At 39.9% G+C, this 21146-nt stretch overlaps 1 protein-coding gene across 3 annotated transcripts in view; it reads right to left on the bottom strand.

The window, feature by feature from the left end:
• nsmaf (neutral sphingomyelinase (N-SMase) activation associated factor) overlaps positions 1-21146 on the bottom strand; it is a 170037-nt gene that overhangs the window by 101264 nt on the left and 47627 nt on the right. For 2 of the 3 annotated variants that reach the window (XM_073041906.1, XM_073041913.1), the window contains exons 4-11: positions 18549-18616; positions 18413-18449; positions 16759-16809; positions 10817-10888; positions 10000-10047; positions 6651-6703; positions 6338-6467; positions 1670-1741 (exon numbers count right to left, since the gene is read on the bottom strand). In XM_073041906.1, the coding sequence (XP_072898007.1) occupies positions 1670-1741; positions 6338-6467; positions 6651-6703; positions 10000-10047; positions 10817-10888; positions 16759-16809; positions 18413-18449; positions 18549-18616 (531 nt within the window). The remainder of the gene's footprint in view (positions 1-1669; positions 1742-6337; positions 6468-6650; positions 6704-9999; positions 10048-10816; positions 10889-16758; positions 16810-18412; positions 18450-18548; positions 18617-21146) is intronic. The other variant, XM_073041910.1, reaches the window with a different exon arrangement.

Genomic DNA, 21146 nt, shown 5'->3' with positions numbered 1-21146 from the left:
GCCTGCTTGCATTCACTCTATCTATACCCATCATAATTTTATATACCTCTATCAAGTCTCCCCTCATTCTTCTATTCTCCAGGGAATAAAGTCCTAAAATATTCAACCTTTCTTAAGTCCTGGCAACATCTTTGTAAACCTTCTCTGCAATCTTTCAACCTTATTAATATCCTTCCTGTAATTAGGTGACCAAAACTGCACACAATACAGATGGCCCCATTTTTCGAACATTCGCTTTACGACAGCTCGCTGTTACGAAAGACCTACATTAGTACCTGTTTTCGCTAACCAAAGAGGATTTTCACTTTTACGAAAAAAAGACGCCCGTTTTATACGTGTGTTACCCCAAGAAAGACAACCATGACCGTGAAGCCTTGTGCGGGCAGTTGTGTGGCGCATGCGTGTACATACGTATGCGTGTATGTGCGTAGGCGTGTACGTGCTGATTTTTTTCCTCCACATCGATTTTGGCTTGCTGTCTTCCTGATTTTGATAAGTGAAACTACACCGTACATACAATATTTCTATTTTATATAGGCTGTATATTTATCATATCATTCCTGCTTTTACTATATGTTCATGCTATTTTAGGTTTTGTGTGTTATTTGGTTTGATTTGGTAGGTTATTTTTTGGGTCTGGGAACGCTCAAAAATTTTTCCCATATAAATTAATGGTAATTGCTTCTTCGCTTTACAACAGTTCAGCTTACAAACGGTTTCATAGGAACGCTCTACCTTTGGATAGCGGGGGAAACTTGTACTCCAAATTCAGCCTCACCAATGTCTTATACAACCTCACCATTACATTCCAACTCTTATACTCAATACTTTGATTTATAAAGGTCAATGTACCAAAAGCTCTCATTACAACCCTATCTACCTGTGACTCCACTTTTAGGGAATTATGTATCTGTATTCCCAGATGCCTCTGTTCTACTGCACTCCTCTGTGTCCTACCATTTACGTACATTCTACCTTGGTTTGTCCTTCCAAAGTGCAATATCTCACACTTGTCTGCATTAAACTCCATCTGTCATTTTTCAGCCCATTTTTCCAGCTGATCCAAATCCCTCTGCAAGCTTTGAAAACATTCCTCACTGTCCATTACACCTCCAATCTTTGTATCATTATTAAATACGCTGATCCAATTTACCACATTATCATCCAGATCACTAATAACAGATAACAAATAACAATGGACCCTGCACTGATCCCTGTGGCACACCACTAGTCACAGGCCTCCACTTAGAGAAGCAATCCTCCACTACAACTCCCTGGCTTCTCCCACTGAGCCAATGTCTAATGCAATTTACTACCTCACCATGTATACCTAGCAACTGAATCTTCCTAACTAACCTCCCATGCGGGACCTTGTCAAATACCTTACTGAAGTCCATGTAGACAACATCCACTGCCTTCCCTTCATCCACTTTCCTGGTAACCTCCTCGAAAAACTCTAATAGATTGGTTAAAAATCTATTTATATATCATATGACATGTTTATATCATATGACATTAAGTACTCTATAATCTCCAATGCAGCACTTGGATGAGATTAGAGAGTGTATTATTACTGAATAACATCCATGTTTTCCAGTCATTTAGTATACTTTCTATGCATACCAAATTGTTCCAACTTCAGATCAAAGTTTATCATTCAGTTACTCACCAAAGGTTTTAACCCATGTCGCCTTTTGTAAATGCGTCTCACATCACGCAACATTATCTGCACCACTGTCTCCTAAAATACATGATGGAATAATAACACAAAGTTCACTGGTTATTTGGAATTAATTATCTGTACTAGAAAAAAAGATGCTGACATTCTTTGAATTTTATAGTGTCCTTAAAACATATTTCTTTGACAATTTACTATTCATGATAAAAGATTAAGCATTCTTAAGTTAGTTCTAACAAATTCACATAGTGCTCTCTTTGTGATATGAAGCATGCGAGATGTTGCAACGATGATTCATTTACAAATGTATAACATCCACAAAATAAGACCATAAGGTACAGGAGCAGAATAAGGCCATTTGGCTGATCGTCTCTGCTCTGCCATTTCATCATGGCTGATCCAATTTTCCTCTCAGCCCCAATCTCCAGTCTTCTCGTTGTATCCTTTCATGCCCTGACCAATCAAAAATCCATTAGCCTTTGCTTTAAATATACATAAAAACTTGGTCTCCACAGCTGCCTGTGGCAAAGAATTCCACAGAAATTCCTCCTCTTCTCCATTCTAAAAGGATGCCCCTCTATTCTGAGGCTATGTCCTCTGATCTTAGACTCTCCACCACAGGAAACATCCTCTCCACATCTACTCTATCAAGATTTTTCACCATTCAATAGGTTTCAATTAGGTCACCCCCCCAATTGTTCTGAATTCTAGAGAATACAGGCCCCGAGCCATCAAATGCTCTTCATATTACAAGCCATTCAATCCCGGGATCATTTTTGTGAGCCTTCCTTGAATCCTCTCCAGTTTCAACACATACTTTCTAAGATAAGGGCCCCAAAACTGCCTACAGTACTTAAAGTGAGGCCTCGCCATTGCTTTATAAAATCTCAACACTACATCCTTGCTTTTATATACTAGTCCTCTTGGAATGAATGCTAACATCACATTTGCCTTCCTCACCACACTCAACCTGCAAATTAACCTTTAGGGAATCCCACACAAGGACTCCCAAGTCCCATTTCGCCTCAATTTTTTGTACTTTCTCTCCATTTAGAAAATAGTCAATCCTTTCATTTCTTCTACCAAAGTGCATGACCATACACTTCTTGACACTGTATCTATCTGCCATTTCTTTGTCCATTCTCCTAATCTGTCTAAATCCTTCGATAGCCTCTCTACTTCTTCCAAACTACCTGCCACTCTACCTATCTTCACATAGCCTGCAAACTTTGTAACAAAGCCATCAAATTCCATTGTCCAAATCATTGACATATAACGTAAAAAACTGTAGTACAGTTACTCTCCAGCAGCATCTTCCAAACACATTACCTCTACCAGTGTGGACAAGGGCAGACCGATGGCTAAAAAACGTCAATTACTCCTGAACCTGGCGGTGTGCACCCAAGGCTCCTGTACCACCCGCTTGACGGAGGCAGCGAGAGGGAAATGGGTCAAACCCAAGCATATGGGTCAGGCTCAGGTGGGGGACCTTGGCTGACATGGTGAAGTGAGCTAAACACCCTTTTGTCCTCTACCCTCAGCCTCGATGTCTTAATCTTTTAAACCTGGCTCGGCACTTAAAAGCTAAAACATCGATTTGGTTTTGACTCTCAGGCTTGGGCCACACTTCAATCCGGCCTAAATTCCACCCCAGCAATGGTCGCTGCACCTCCATTCTCAAGAGTTCAGTTCACCAAATCCTCAGCAGACTGCAACAATGCCAGATCGTTCAGATGGTACAAAAGCACACCTCCCAAAGGGAAATTATAGGCTGCAGACTGAAGTGATCGTAGTCCAGAAGTACATTTAGTAAAGCAATCAGAAACAGAAATAGGTTTATTGTCACTGCCAAACGTCTCCCAATGCAGCCTCCTCTACATTGGTGAGACCCATCATATATCAAGAGGCCGCTTCATCGAGCACCTCTGCTCCATTCTTCACAAGTAGAACATCCCAGTGGCCAAACATTTTAATTCCAATTCTTGTTTCAACATCTCGGTCCATGGCCTCCTCTTGTACCAAAATGAGGCCGCCCTCAGGGTACATTCCATCCGGATAGGCTCCAACCTGATAGCATGAGTATCCATATCTCCTTCTGGTAAAAAAAAATCCTTCCTCCCCAAGCTTTTCTTCTGTTCCTCACTCTGACCTTTTACCTCTTCTCACCTGTCCATCACTCCTCCCTGGGTCCCCTCCTTCTTCCCTTTCTCCTAGGGTCTACTGTCCTTTCTTCTCTAACCCTTGACCTTTCCCAACCACTTGGCTTATCACCTTCCAGCTAGCCTCCTTCCCCTCCCCCCACCTTTTTATTCTGGCATCTTCCACCTTCCTTCTCAGTCCTGAAGGGTCCCGGCCAGAAACGTTGAACATTTATTTCCAAAGATGCTGCCTGACCTGCTGAGTTCCTCCGGCATTTTGTGTGCGTGTTACTTGGATTTCCAGCATCTGCAGACTTTGTCATGTTTATGATACGTCATGAAATTTCTTGTTTGCAGCAGTACAGTGCAAAACACAAAACTATAAGTTACAATAAGAAATAAATAGTGCAAAAGACAATTAATGAGGGGTAGGGGTCATGGCAATGCCCAATACAATCCCTGAAAATATAATTGAAAATAAGATTTCAATTCTTCTCAAATCATATGGAAGGACTTTCCTCAGCTTACACAGTATTTTTCTGCAAAATTACATCAGACGTATAGTTCTGGAACTTTAGCAGAAAATAACTTACATAAACACATACAATCACTGTGAAATGAAACAGATGGCTGTGATCACTAAACTTAAATATGCACACCTAGCACACAGTAAACCAATTAGCCTCAGACATGACTCTGTGAATAAGTGCTATTTTAGTCTCACCTTATTCAACCACAACGGCCAGACCTAGTGAAAATAAACGTCATTCGTTTCTAATCATAGACACAGCTAATTATCTCAGAGACTCATTTTTCTGTCAACAAGCCAATAATGAATCAATTTCTGAAAAATCTATTCTTGCTTCTTTATTTTATCATTACCTACACTTTTTGCCATACACCATTATTCCCTTTGTAATTAATATTTCCTGTCTTCCAACTTTCACCCTTGCCCTTTATTTCACTGCATTTCTATTATCTTTTATAGCCCAGAAATTGCAGTGAGTGTGACCTACAACACTTACTATTGGCCTATGCAGAAAGATCAAAATTACCCTGTCCTGACCTTCTACGGCCAATTGCTGAAATGCATTGACTCTAGCTCATAAGCTAGGTTATGTGGTGTAGCACAGTCTTCTACTTTCTGATCCCAGCACATGAACAGGATGAATGAATTTTTTTTAATCTCCACTTACTGATCCAATTATTCCCCAACATCCTGCCATTTTCCCCTCCACCACCATCTCAATCTGCCCATTATCCACAAACTCTTCACCTCCCTCTCGTACGTTCTACTTTCCTCCTTTCAGTACTTTGTCCCTTCCACCTATTCCCTCCCAACATCTGACTCCCTTCCCTCTCTGCCCTAATATCCCATCCTAATATGCTATTCCCCTCATCTTGAGCCATCTGTCACGGGCCAGTTCCAGCTCCACCCTCCGTCCACTTTTTTATATGATTATCGCTCTATTTTCTTTCAGGCCAGATTAAGTGATACAAACTGCTGACTGTCTAGTTCCCTCCACAGAAACTGCCTGACCTGCCGAGTTCCTTCAGTGTTTCAGGTGTTGCTCCAGATTTCAGCATCTCCAGTCTTTTGTGTCTCCATATTAACAGTGCAGACCAAAAGTGTATTACTTATGAAAGTGCTGGTCAAAATACCTACTTGGATTGCCAAGCTAAGTTATGTCCTCTTGGTTAGTTGCTTGTCAAAGTATTCAAAACATAATTGCCTTGAAATTTAAATGGTTTTGTTCAGCATTAAGCAATTAATTTGTTTTCAGAATTAAATAACCTGTTTTCTAAAGTCAAGCGTAGCAATGTTTTCTAGGGACCGTCCCTTAACGTGTAAAAGTTAGGAGATGCTACATGACTCGACACAAACAATATCTGTATTAGGGCTCCACCTGGTGATTACTAACTGCAACTGAAGGGGATTTGTTCTTTGACACTGGGCTACGGAGGCAGAGGAAATCACTAGTCAGTGGATTTTCTGCTAAATATTAGTTCTTCATACAAGAAAACGAGCAGGCACAATGGTAGAGAAATGCAGTCAATTGCACAAATACCAGCATTTTTTCTACACAGAAATGGCGGTCAAGATCTAATCTATACTCCAATTCTGTTACACAGGTCTGAATGATTTACTTTCCATAGATGGTGCCTAACTTGCTGACTGCTTGCAGCAGTTGTAAACCAACATTGGCATTTTGGGATTCTGAATACTGCATTTTCATTACAACAGCCAAGTTTATAAAAGATTAAATAATTTCAATAAATCCAATTAATAATACGAATAGGTCCATTTACAACATAGTGAAAATAATAGGGTAAAGACAAGGTTAATTATGGAAGGCCCGCTGCCTTGGGCTAAATTCAGAAAGCATGCGTTATGTATGCCAGATATGCATCAGTGACCACTGACTAAATTGGGGATTTTTTGATTTGCAGGACTCTTAATTACGAACAGAACAAGTTAAAAATCTTTTAAACAGCAAAATAGAAATGGTAAGCAACTTACTGGATAGCTATTCAAAGGCTGGAAATACAGGTTTTGATCAGTGATGCAGACATGCCCAGGATTAGACACCAAGGGGGTGACCATTTCAGCCTCACACTCCATGTGGGGTCTTTCTGTAACACTCTGGAACCTACAAGACACTTCAGTCACTACTGATAGTAAAAGAGAACAACGAAAGAGAAGGAGCTGAAAAGCAATGTGTTTAATAACAAAAAATACAAATAACAAAACTCTGATTAATAAAATATTTTATAATCTTAGAACTTTAAGTTTTATGTTCATTATTGGGAAATGGATACTTAACATATATTACCTATTTTTATCAAACGAAGTCCGAGCCAATCTTGACTGCAGAATGGCTGTGATCTACAAATGGAAAGATGAGGTGGGAGAAAGAATATAAAAACATCTGATTTTGTTCTAAAAATACTGTTATATTTACTGCAGCTGTATTGTTAAATTTAATGTAAAAGAACAACACACGCAATCAATCATACAAAAACTGTCATCTCTGAATGTTTGCACCTCTTCCATCAGATGCTGGATCAGGATATGATTAAAAAAGTTCTCACCGGCAAGATAAACATGAAAAGAAAGCATTTTAGCCAATTTTTCCATTTCTCCAGACATTTAAATATAAACTCAACCACATCTATGCCATTTAGAATGCAGGTTGAATCGCAAGCTGTGGAACAATATATAAATACTCTAAAGCAGTGAGAAATTCTAAAACATTTAAAGAAATTAGCTTTATTTGTTACATATACATTGAAACATACAATAAAATGTGTAATTTGCATCAACACAGTACAAGGATGTTCTGGGATTGCCATGCTTTAGGTGCCAACATAGCATGCCCACAGCTTACCAACCCTAACCCATATATGTCTTTGAAACGTGGGAGGAAACTGGAACAACCAGAGGAGATGCACACAGTCATGGGGAGAATGTACAAACTCCTTACAGACTGCAGCAAAACTGAACGTGAACCGCTGGTCCTATAAAGTGTTATGCTAACTGCTACACTACTGTGGCTGCCTAAGAAATTTACAATTTACAACAAATTTTAATAATATGTAAGCTATAATGATGATAGACAACCTACTTAACCCCTCTAAACTAATGCCATATATAAAAATTTTCATATACACACAAATATGGGTTGGGAACCGGACTGAAGGAACTCAGGATAGGATGGATGGTAAAAAAGCAAAGTCAGTATGCAGTCTGACTGTCAGGAAGGGCAGGCAGATGATAGAACACAATTGCAGCCAGCAGGGGGAGGATCAGTGCATTAGGGATGCAGAATCAAAAAGGGTAGTAAATGCCGCACTCAAGTTGTTATTTCTCAATGCACAGAGTTTAAGAAATAAGCTGGATGATCCTGTTACACTATTACAGATTGTCAGGTATGATGCTGTGGCCATCATTGAATCATGGCTTAAGGACGGTTGTAGTTGGGAGCTGAATGCCCAAGGTTACACATTGTATCAGAGGGATAGGAAGGTAGGCGGAAAGGTGGTATGGCTCTGCTGGTTAAAAATGGCATCAAATCAGTGGGAAGACGTGACATAGGATCGGAAGATGTTGAATCCTTGTGGGTTGAGTTAAGAAACTGCAAGGGTAAAAGGAACCTGATGATGGATTATATACAGGCCTCCCAACAGTAGCTGAGATGTGGACCACAGATTCCAATGGGAAATAGAAAAAGCTTGTCAAAAAGGCAATGTTATGATAGTCATGGCAGATTTTAACATGCAGGTCGAATGGAAAAATCAGTTTGGTTGTGGGTCTCAAGAGAAAGAGTTTATTGAATGTCTATGAGATGACTTTTTAAAGAGCAGTTGTCATTGAGTCTATTAGGTGATCCACTGTACTGGATTGGGTGTTACATAATGAACCAGAAGTGATTAGGGAGCTTAAGGTAAAAGAACCCCTAGGCAGCAGTGATCACAGTATGATTGAGTTCAACTTGAAATTTGATAGGAAGACACTAAACTTTGGTGTAGCAGTATTTCAGTGGAGTAAAGGAAACTACAGTGGTATGAGAGAGGAGCTGGCCCACGTAAATTGGAAGGAGGTGCTGGCAGGGATGACAGCAGAGCAGAAATGGCACGAGTTTCTGGGAAAAATAAAGAAAGTGCAGGATAGATGTATTCCAAAAACAAAGAAATACTCAAAATAGCACAATCGTGGCTGACAAAGGAAGTCAAAGCTAATATAAAAGCAAAAGTGAGGGCATATAAAAAAGCAAAAATTAGCAGGAAGATAGAGGTTTGGGAAGCTTTTAAAAACCTACAGAGAACAACTGAAAGAATCATTAGAAAGGAAAAAATGAAATGTGAAACCAGCTAGCAAACAATATCAAAATGGATAGAAAAAGCCTTTTCAACTGTGTACAAAATAAAAGAGATGAGAGTGGATATAGGATCACTAGAAAATGAGACTAAAGAAATAATAATGGGGGACAAGGAGATGGCTGCTGAACTAAATGAGTATTTTGCATCATCCTTCACTGTGGAAGACACTAGCAGTATGCCTGGTGTTATAGTGTGTGAAGCAAGAGAAGTTTGTGCAGTTACTATTATGAGAGAGAAGATGCTCAAAAAGCTGAAAGAGCTAAGGGTACATAAGTCACCCACACCAGATGAACTGCACCACAGAGTTCTGAAAGACGCAGCAACAAAGATTGTGGAGATGTTAGTGATGATCTTTCAAATATCATTGGACTCTGGCATGGTGCCAAAGGATTGGAAAATTGCAAATATCACTCCATTCTTTTAGAAAGGAGGAAGTCAGCAGAAAAGAAATTACAGACCAGTTAGCCTGACCTCAGTGATTGGGAAGATGTTAGAGTCTAATTGTTAAGGATGAGGTTATGGAGTATTTGGTGACATAGGACATTGACTGGATAGGATTAGGAGAATGGGTAAGAAAATGGCAAATGGAATACAACCATACTGGTTGGTGTGGTCTTTCAATGATTCTATTGATATTGATATTATTTTTTATTGATTCTACTATGGTTATTGGATTTATTGAGTATGTCTGCAATAAAATAAATCTCAGGGTTACATATAGTGACATATATGTACTTTGATCTGTGCCATCGGAGCTGTGCTTAACCACACAGTCATGAATGTAAGGCGAGTAGAGTAAGGGGCTAAGCACAAAGTGCTGTGGTGCAGCTATGCTGATGGAGATTGTGGTGGAGATGTTGTTGCCAATCCAAAATGACTGGGGTCTGCAAGTGCGCAAGTTGAGGATCCAATTGCACAAGGACGGATTAAGGCTAGGTTTTGTAGCTTTCAGGGGATGATGGTATTGAATGCCGAGCTACAGTAGATAAAGAGCATCCTGATATATGCATCTTTGCTGACAAGAAGTTTCAAGGTTGAGTGAAGAGCCAATGAAATAGCATCTGCCATGGACTTGTTGTGCTAGTAGGGAAATTGCAGCGGATCCAAGTTGTACTTCAGGCAGGAGTTGCTATGTTGCATCACCAACCTCTCAAAACACATTTATCATTGTGAACATAAGTGTTACTGGACAATAGTCACTGAGGCAGGTTACAAAGTACTTTGCAATTTGATAATAAGTTTATTTTGAACTTTGAACAAAAATGATTTAATAAGATTATGATAATTGCAAAAATTCCTTACCATTGCAATCTGATCTGCCACTTTGTCCAAACGAGAAGCTCTGTGAAGCTATGAAAAAAAATGCTATTAGCAGATTTAGATTATTTACTATGCAGATATCTCAATTAAAACTATTTTGATATATTGATATGAAAGTAAATTCAAAGAATTAGCAACTCCAGTAATGGTAATGTGGAGTTATCATCACCAAGAACAACTGTAGGAAGTCAGTGGATCAAGCAACATCTGTGGACCCAAAGGGATGGTTGGCGTTTCATGTCAAGACCCTACCTCAGAAGTGAATGTGGAGGAAGATGACCAGCGTACAGAGGTACGAGGGAAGCATGATACAGGGTGAAATATGATGTCAGGTAATGCGAAGGACAATAGACAGATGAAGCCAGGTGGGGGAGGGGAGGAGTAAGTTGTGAGAGATCTTTAGAATTGGCAATGGTCAGAGGCAGGAGAGGGGGAAGATAGAGACAGAGTCTGGAATGTAATAAAGAATGATGATGCACAGATTTTTCTTTACTCGTCTCATGTGCCCATATTAACAGACTGGAGCCACATTAGAGTTTGCTGCAGTGTTCACAATGCTCTTACAGTGGTTAATAAATAGCCACAGCTGGAGAAAATCACATTCTCTGAGTGAATTGTACCACTGATTGCATTGCCTTGTTTGGATCAGGTTCGATGATAACTGGATTGATAGAGCAATATGTATTTATTGCAAAAGCTGTTCTCACATTTACTTTCACAACAAGAGTGAATGAACAAATAATCTTTTACTAAGAATTCTGGACTGACTCAAAAGTACTCTTGCTTTGTAATATTTTACCTGATGTAAACTTTGCACCACATCTTCTGCGTTTGAAGCATCATCTATTCTGAAAGAGTAATCCTTTGGGCCCTAGTTAAGATGTAGATAAAATATTTACATTAGCAAATTACTTTGAGAATCAGTTTATTTTCAGATTTATACTTTATATTTTACTGGGAACCCATTGGCTATTCAAAATGGACCTTCTGCTATTTTCCAACAAGCTCCAGCCCAGTGAGCAATGCCTAGCCTGCTGAGTTCCTCCAGCATTCTGTGTGTGTTCCTTAAAAAGTTCTTCCTTTTTCCTACAAAGCACATTGTACAATGAAAGACATTAACCGTCACCAGAATTTATTATTCAATTTAGCTCCATCCCGCTGGGAAAGTTTCCTCCTGTGAACCACAAACACTGCAAAGGCTACTTTAACTGACTTCAAATATTTTTATATAAAAAACATCAAGGAATTGAATACAATCGCAAAGCCTTATTTCTACAAACAGGCCTGAACCATCTTGAGTAAACTAACAATTTGGTTATTCACAACCATTCCACTTTGAAGATCAAGAAATCTAGTTGCTGATTGGATAATAGGTTTCAAACATACTGTAGATATACTGACTCCTTGTGGCCTGATTATATCTTTGGGCAGCAAGAAAACCCAACCAGATAGTTTAACTTCAGTGTCTTGATTTGATGTGTTATCTTTTACCTCCGAGAAGAAACACTGTAACATAAGCAGACATCCCATCTATTGGCAACATGATACAATTTCCACATTTTAATAACATGCCTTTGGGCTGATACAAAACTTGTGTGGTTCACAGTAAACCTTAGCATGTTCTTTTGAAACTTCTGTAAAACTTGTCAAGAAAGGCTCAGACTACAGTTTTTTAACTAGTGTTAACTATTAAAATTTCCTCTCAAGTTGCTATAACAAAGCCCAGAATTAAAGAGATAAGTGAAAAACAACAAAAAAATCATGCAGAATCAATCCAGGCACCAAACTTGGCCTGAAATTCAATTCCATTCCTTCCAGCAGACTGTTGCTTACTGAATTTGAATGAATTCTTAGGCCATTCGACTTTGCAAAATTCTCCTCACAAATATTTGGAGATCAGTGTCTAAATTGGGAAAACCATTTCATAAACTGGCAAAGCAAAAGCTTAATGTAGTTGTACTCACAGAAATACACTTGATAGAATATACACTAAATCACAGCGTAATTCCTGGGTATGTCTTATCCCACCAACAAGATGAACATATCAAAGTTGGTGGTGTAGTGGTATATCTGAGGGACTAGCCCCAAGAGTCATCAACATTAACTCAAGACACCATCAGGTCAAACATGGACAAGAAAATCTCCTGATTGTTATTCAACATCTTCTGATGAATCAATGCTTCTTCTGTTAAGTAACAGTTGGAAAAAGCACTGAAGGTAGCAATGGCAAAAATGCTACAGGAGGAGGCTTCAATGTCTACCATAAAATGGATTACATGGAACATTTAAAATAGAAATTTATAGCACATTACAGGCTCTTCGGCCCACAATGTTGTGCCGACCAAGCAACCTACTCTAGAAACTGCCTAGAAATTCCCTAGTGCGTAGCCCTCTATTTTTCTAAGCTCCAGGTACCTACCTAAGAGGCTCTAAAAGACCCTATTGTATCCACTTCCACCACTGCCACCGGCAGTGCATTCCACGCACCCATCACTCTGTGTGGAAAAACTTACCCCAGACATCCCCTCGGTATCTATTTCTAAGCACCTTCATGTCAGCCATTTCAGCTCTGGGAAAAAGCCTCTGTCTACCCACACGATCACTGGCCCTCTACATTTATACACCTCTATCAGGACTCCTCTCATCCTCCGTCACTCCAAGGAGAAAAGGCCAAGTACACTCAATCTGTTCTCAAAAGGCACGCTCCCCAGTCCAGGTAACATCCTTGTCCATCTCTGCTCTCTCTCTATAGTATCCACATCCTTCCTGTAGTGAGGTGACCAGAACTGAACACAGTACTCCAAGTGGGGCCTGACCAAGGTGTTGGATAGCTATTGGGAGCACCAGAACAGAATGAACTAGCAACATACAGCTACCAGGTTGGGACTGTGGCAGGTGACCCAACAAGAATAATAAACTACTTCAACCTTGTCCTCACCAATCTACCTGTGGAAGGTGCACCAGTCTATAAAAACACAGGGAGAAATGACCACTGTACAGTGCCTATGAAGACGAAGTTCCATAGTCACAGGGATACCCTACATCATATGTGGCACTACAAATGTGCTAAATGAAACAGATCCAGCAACTCAGAACTGGATATCCAAGAAGTCTCTCTGTCACTGATTAAGGGAGAGGGACAGTCTGTGGCAGGTCACACCGTTGGATAAACAATAGTTTTTGCTGACTGCAGATCATGATCTCTTGGGTGCTTTGCTATTGTTTGGAGGGTGGGCACTGACGCTTTTTGCTGAAATAAGTGTGGCGTGTTAACACTTGCTGCTGCTTGCGCAGGGCAGGGGGAGGGAGGAGGGGGGGTTTTGGGTTTCTAACGTTTTTCTGTCATTCATTCTTTTGGGCTTCTGTTTTTCGTGGATGTCTACAAAGACAAATATTTCGGGTTGCATACTGTATACATTCTCTGATAATAAATGGATCCATTTGAACCATAATTGTGGGTATATTGCATAAATAATGTGTAATAGAGCTGTTATTTGACCAATGAATCAGTTCGAAGCTCCCGTGGCCAAAGTACCAACACATGTGGTCATGGATGCTGCTGTATAAATAAACACCTAACAGGAGGGCTTAGCATGTGAATGTTGAAAAGAGAAAAGTTCAGAACAAGGTCCTTCTGAAGTATCAAATCAATGACCCATTTTGGTTTCTTGATGCCATGAACCAGGGAGATGTAAAGCCAACTGAATTCATTCGACAATTGTCAGCAAAAGCTTTGTAAGCAGCGAATACAGCAAAGGCAATGGGTCCTGCCATTATACCAGCTAATGCGGAAGATCAGTTCTAATCAAGTTGTTCCAGTACAGTTACAACACTGGCAACTAACCAATGTAGAAAGTTCACTGGGTACATCGTGTTCACAGAAAAACCCAGAACAAATCCAGTGAAGCCAAGTGTCACTCCATCTAGTCACAATCATCAGTGAAGGTACAACACAATCAACTGGCGAGTGGAGGCTAGTTTCGGAAAACATCATTTTTTGCCAAGCAATGAAAATGAAGGAAATACCCATGCCAGATACGAAGTCTCAAAACATATTGGAGAAAAGGTGAAGCCTTTTACAGATGGAGAATTTGCTAAAGGATGTTTACTGGCAGTAGTGGATACTGTTTACCCTGAAAAGAAATCTTTATTTGCATCTATCAGCCTGTCAGCAAGAACAATCACATGGTGAGTTGAAGAAATGTCAGCAGTTGTTAAAAGAACCATTTGAGAACAAGATTGACTGATGCCCATCTGGATAATGTCTTGCTCTTGGCATCAACAAGTCTGACACCCAATATTAAGAAGCTTTCAAGCAACAAACAGCATCAAGTTTCACATTGCTTTATCGACTGTTTGCTTTAAAATTTTCTTTTTTTATTATACTTAATTTGTTACCATTCAATGCATCATGTTCATACGTTTTATGTTTATAGATTCTTTGTGTCCTTTTAATAGATTCAAAGATGCCTTTGATTGAAATAAATTGCAACTAAACCTGAGTTCTTTGATTACTAACTGGCATCCTTGGTTAAGCACAAATGATTTTCCAGCATGCATTATTCATTAATTTGAGGCAAATCATGACTAGATGCATTTAAATGGATAATTCCCATATTTCAAGTTTTTTATGGCATTGATCTGGCCCACTGCCCGCTCACTAATACGCGATCCGGCCCACAGAGGCAAAAAGTTTGCCAACCCCTGGTCTACACTCTAGAGAAACAAGCAGTCTGCTGGAGGAACTCAGCTGGTTGAGCAGTATTTTGTTATGACAGTCTAATCATCTACTCGTAATAACATTCAACAGCGTTACTATCTCCGTGTAACCTTATTCTATGCTATTATTACAATGACACTGGAGGTAGGCACTTGCCCCTCCACCCCCAGGGAAGCAATTTTATTAATCCCATCTCCTTCTCCTTACTTCTCTGTATTTTTCCTTATTTTCCTGGGAGAGGGTTGTAAGGGAAATGTGACTGAAGTGACTTATGTAGACTTACACATAATGTTTTATAAGGTGCCACAAACTAGATTTGGCATTGAGAATATAAAAACTGTGGATCTGTCAGATAGAAAACTGGCTAAGTGATAGGAAACAAAAAGACGTAGTGAAAGGCACTTTACAGAGTGGAGGGAAGTATATACTGGAGTATCCAAGGTCATAGCACTAGGACCACTAGTTCTGATAAGTTATTTGGACATGTCTACAGGGTACAACTGCTATATCGTCAGTTAATACACAACATGGTGGTGCAATGCACTGCAAGTGTGACAGTATAATTGAGTTGAAAAAAAACATGAACAGGTTGGTGGAATGGTAAAGAGGTGACAGATCTAAAGTATTACATTATGTTTCAAAGGCCCAATTCAAAAGTTCAAGTTTAATTGTTATTCAACCATAAATGAATACCCATGAGTACAGCCAAACGAAACAGTGTTACTCTGGGGCCAAGGTGCAAAGCACAGTACTAACAGTCACACACAGCTCAAGGCACACATAGCACATATAAGGTAGCAAGCACATATCTGTAAAATACAGTCACACCAAAAAAATATAGCCCAAGACCCCAAGTCCATGAATTTTGCAGAAATCTGCAGTTGACCACAATACAGCTTGTCTTCTGCTGAGTGATCACTAGTGGGCAGTACACACTCCAGCTTGGACACCACACCATGCTTTCTCTGACAGAGCTCACTGACTTCAATACCTCTCACCTGCGCAGTTGTAAACAGGCAACACCGCAGCTTGAGGCCTAGTCTTTGTTATGACTGAGGCCACGCAGACTCCTTGTCATCCACCAATAAATTAGTGAATCGGGCTTGCTGCATTCCACATTAACAATGTCCAACAGGGTCTTGCAATCACAAGAAAAGCGACGAAGTCGATCATTCACTGTTAGACTGCACCGCCTCCTCAGATTCCTCTCTGACACAAGCAGCAACATGATCTAAACCAACTGCAGCTCCTAGTTTCTCCGTGAATCAGCGACTCACTGATGAGGTAGACCTACAATTCTTTAATGTCCCAATGTCCAGAAAGGTCCTGAGATTATAAAACATGTTATAAAGAACACACCACCTTTGATTGACCTTGTAAAGCCGCTATGATTGAACAGGCCATCATCTCAAAATAAGGTCCAAGTACAGACTGTGCATGGTTTAGCAGAAGGGAAGGGAAAATGCAGTGGGTTCAACAGCAAGAGAAAAAGGGAGCAGGATAAAGGGTTAAGCAATAGGGCAAAGAAGAGGATGTCCTGGGGAAAGAGGAGGATTGGGCAAGGGAGAATTGACAGGAGGTGTGTTAGGAGAAATACACACTGAGGGATGGAGATGGAAAGGGAGAGAAAGAGAAAATAAAAATGGAAAAAAAAAAGAACAGTGGGTCAGGGCACAAAGTCTTGAAATGTCCCAAACAGGATGTCCAGTCTTTATTCCTTGAATGGGGGTGGGGACCAGATATGATCTTATTTGCCTTTTACGTTTATAGGTCTGAAGCAGTTTCCCCATCATCTTCCCTCCCTTCTTGTTATTCCTGTGTTTTCTCTCTCTTTCTCTCTTGTAATAAGTGCTTTCCTTTGAACATTTAAATGCAATAAAACATGAAATTTGCTCACATAGATTTTATTGTTAGAATCAATCTGCTCTCTCACAAGATTAAATTTGGCACATGCATAATAGAATTCAACAGTTCATTGACAAGATTATAACCAAGGAAAATAAATGGAAATATCAGCCTACCCTTTCAATTTTATATGGAGCCACCACACTTTGTTCTTTGATTAAACAGATCTAAAAGAGAATTATAATTAAAAAACAATTAATGCTTTTATAAAATACTAAAGTTCACATTTCAAACTTGCAGCCCTCAACTGTGATTTCAATATTAATTACTTGCATGCAAATCAGGGAATTCCAGATCAGTGAAGCAAAATGCAGTATAGACAAGTTAATTCTAATTAATGCTTTGAGGTACTTCAATAACAAGATTTTCTTCTCACTTTGCAATTTCCTCTAGCTCCATAAACTATGTAAGATATCTGTAATTCTTTAATTCAGATCTGTTGCTCATCCCCTAATTTTATTGTTCCACCATAGGTGCCATGCTTTCAGCTGGCAAAGCCCTCCCTCTTCCCAGTTCAGGTAGACATTTTCTTTCAAAAACGTGTACTGTAATGTCACTGTTAGGTAAAATGCTTCTATGTCAATAATTCTGGGACTCATTTCCAAAAGGTGCAAATTAGGTTCCATGCTGCTGTGTTGGAGACCAGCCTACTTAGATATAGAATCCTAATGCAGCCAAATTCAAATCCAAGGACCAAGATTTTAAAGCATTTACCATGCCCAACACTCAAGCTCCCAAGTTGCAGACACAAGGCAACTGAAGCTAGCTATGCCAGTATTCCTGCTTCATCCATCCAGAAACCCAGATTATCTCAAGTAACTTCCAGCCAGCAGAGGAGAATTAGCTCCAATCAAGCATCATTGTCAACACTTGTTTTTTAGTACTGACCATTGCTATAGCCTTTGCATATTACCATTACGGTCTTTGGTTCCGAAGCTAAATGACAGCAACAGATCAAATACTGGAGGAAAGGAAGGGCAAGGGAAGCGAAGCTTAAAATGAGTAGTGAAAGGAATTCACTTTTAAATTTCCCTCAGTTGAAGGGAATTTTGAGCAAGGTGAAAAATGGCATCATATGCGCTGGCAGGAGTGTGTGCAGAAAAGCAAGCTCCAAGCCATCATGGAGCATATTGGAAAATGAGCATTGCATATAACATCTGAAAAACAAAGATCCTTCAGCAATCCGTTAAACTGCAAATAAACCTGACAATAAAGGCCCATAAAAAGACTAGGGCCACACCATAATAAAGGTAGATTTTCCATGATGAAATTTACCATGACTTTCAAAATGTCATCTGAAGAGAAAAATGTTTGAAAGTTTCCAAATATACTGCTAGGATAAGCGAATGTCGTCCCCACAAGCATCCTCAGAATTGAAGGCTTAATTACATTTCCTTAGCTCCAATGGACAGGGCACATAACTCACATGCTTGACACCAAACTTTCAAATCAGACACTCTGTTTTGAGATCTATTACTGCAAGAAAATACCTAGAGTACAAAGAAAGTGAGACAAGGCTATTCTCAAAACCTATCTGAAATACCAAAAACACCATCAATGAAACCCAGTGTTGAGTACTGAAGAGGAACATTCAGGGTGGTATCAAGAATCTTGAATCTGTTTGTTGCTCACTATAAAGTGGAAAATCTCATAAAATAGCTATTGCTACCCCACCAAGCACCTTATTTCCCTACTTTGGCAAACTGTGGGCCCCACACTGGCCTCATCAGCTGTATCAGGGTCCAAAGAATTAAATTGAGAATTTCTTACCTGATGGCATGTAATGCAGAATCCACAAATTCGATTTCTGGAAGGCATGATTTCATTACAAATAAACATAAATTCACAACTGGCTATTGTACTTCAAATTAAATGTTTACCTACATACGATTGAAGCTGAACTTACTCTTCAAAAGGATTACCAGAGTGCTTATCTTCAATCTCTTCAATTCTGCTGCAGTCTCTAAAAGGGAACTACAAATTTTCCATTGTTAGCAGTACCAACAGTATGGTTCTCTAAAGTTATGAGGATGAGCATTCAAATAATTACTGTGAATCTCACTGAATCAGTAGGGACTTGTAAATATAAAAGATCTTTATTAAACACAAGCATATCTTCTGGAGAACCTATTTCATCTCTCTCCACGTTCAACAGTACAGTAATGATTGATAGTTTTTAAACATAAACACAACAATAAATGATGAACTACAGTTTCAAGGCTATAATTATCTACTTTAACATTTTGAGTATAAACTGGTAACTTTTGCAGAATAACAAAAACAAATGGCAGAACTCCTTTGAATATTCAAATACCAGTGGCTGGTCTGAGGGGCTCTGACTCATTTACACCAGACACTCAAAATATATTAAGCTTTTGTTACAGCATTGCGGGATAGCTCCCCAGATATACAAACAGCCAGAGTATTGAATAACAAACCAGACATATCCTGAACTGCACATTCAGTGGCAGCGAAAGAACGGTGATTACTCCGGAGACAGATAGAGTCAATAGAAGTGAGGCAAAGCACCATCAACTGCATAGACCCTGTACAGATAGCAGAGGAGATGTTCGCTACCCTGATGTGAATCAGGGTGGATAAATCCCCAGAGCCTGACAAAGTGTTCCTTTGGACACTATGGGAGGCAAGTGCAGAAACTGCCAGGGCCTGAGCAGAAATATTTAAACACCCTCAGCAACAGGAGAGATGCCAGAGGATTGGAGGATAACCAATGTTGTTCTGCTGTTTAAAACAAAGACTCTAAACAGGAACCAGGAAACTATAGGCTAGTGAGTCTGACATCAGTTGTGGGAAAGTTACTGGAAGATATTCTAAGGCACTGTAAATTTAAATATTTGGAAAGTCATGAACCGATTAAGGATAGTCACTGTGGCTTCCTGCGTGGTAGGTCATGTCTAACCAATCTTAGAGGTTTTCGACGAAGTTACCAGGAAAGTGGATGAAGGCAAGGCAGTGAATGTTGTCTATGCGACCTTAGTAAGGCACTTGACAAGGTCCCACATGAGAGGTTGGTCAAGAATTGCTTCTTATTTGACTTCTGTTGGTTTTTAAAAACTTCCCACTCATTATTGCTCTATTATATGCCCACTCTTTGGCTTTTATCTTGGCTTTGACCTCTCTTGTTAGCCATGGTTGTGTCATCTTTCCTTTAAAATTCTTCTTCCTCTTTGGGATGTATATATCCTGTTCCTTCCAAACAGCTTCCAGAAATTCCAGTCATTACTGCACTGCCGTCATCCCTACCCAGTGTTCCCCCCCCCCCCCCATCCAATTCTGGCCAACTCTTCACTCATGCCTCTAATTCTCTTTACTCCACTGTAATGCTGATACATCTGACTTTAGCTTCTCCTTATCAAATTTCAGGTTGAATTCAATCATATTACGATCACTTTCCCCTCAAGGCTCTTTTATCTTATGCTCTTTAATTATTTCTGGGTCAGTGCACAAAACCCAATCTAGCATAGCTGACTGTCTAGTGGGCTGAACCACAATTTGCTCTAAAAAAAAACTATCTCTCAGACACTCTAGAAGATCCCCCCCTTCCTGGAATCCAGCACCTGATTTTCTCAATCTGCATATTGAAGTCCCCCATAACTACTGCAGCATTGTCCTTTTGGCATGCATTTTCTATCTCCTGTTATAATTTGTAGGCCACATCCTTACCACTGTATACAACTCCCTTCAGGGTCTTACCGTTCCTTAGCTCTATCCACAGTGATTCAACACTTTTCGACCCTATGTCACCTCTTTCTAATGATTTGATTTCATTATTTACCAACAGAGCAATGCCGCCTTCTCTGCCTTCCTGCCCGTCCTATCGATACAATTTGTATCCTTGGACATTAAGCTCCCAGCTATAACCTTCTTTTAGCCATGACTCAGTGATGCCTACAACATCATACCTGCCAATCTGCAACTGTGTTGCAAGTTCATCTACCTTATTCCATATACTGCACGCATTCAAATGTAACACCTTCAGTCCTGTATTCACCCTTGTTGATTTTGTCCTCCTTTTACTTTGCAACTCATCCTGTTGGCTGCAATTTTGCCCTATCAACAGCCTCTCCTCACTACATATTCCCTCTATTTGTAAACCAGCTACCTCATCTTCAGCACTATTAAACGCTTTCCTATTATATTTCTTGCATTGAAATATATGCAGCTCATGACACTAGTCGCACCATGCTCAACCTTTTAATTCCCAACTTTGTCTGAGGTCTTACCAACATCTGCCTCCACAACCTCCCCAGTAACTGTTCTAGCACTCCAGTTACCATCCCCCTACAACTCTAGTTTTAACCGCACCGAGCAACATTAACAAACCTTTCTGCTAGGGTATCAGGCCTCCTCCATTTCACGTGCAAACTGCCTCTTCTGTACAGGTCCTATCCTTCCTGGAAGATAGGCCAACGATCCAACAATCTTATGCCCTTCCTTCTACACCATCCCCTTAGCCACATATCAAAAACTATATAATCTTCCT

This window comes from Hemitrygon akajei, chromosome 1, assembly GCF_048418815.1.
Source record: "Hemitrygon akajei chromosome 1, sHemAka1.3, whole genome shotgun sequence".
In the NCBI taxonomy this organism is placed as follows: Eukaryota; Metazoa; Chordata; class Chondrichthyes; order Myliobatiformes; family Dasyatidae; genus Hemitrygon; species Hemitrygon akajei.
Note: the sequence above shows the minus strand (reverse complement) of the source record. Positions and strands in the feature narration are given on the sequence as shown.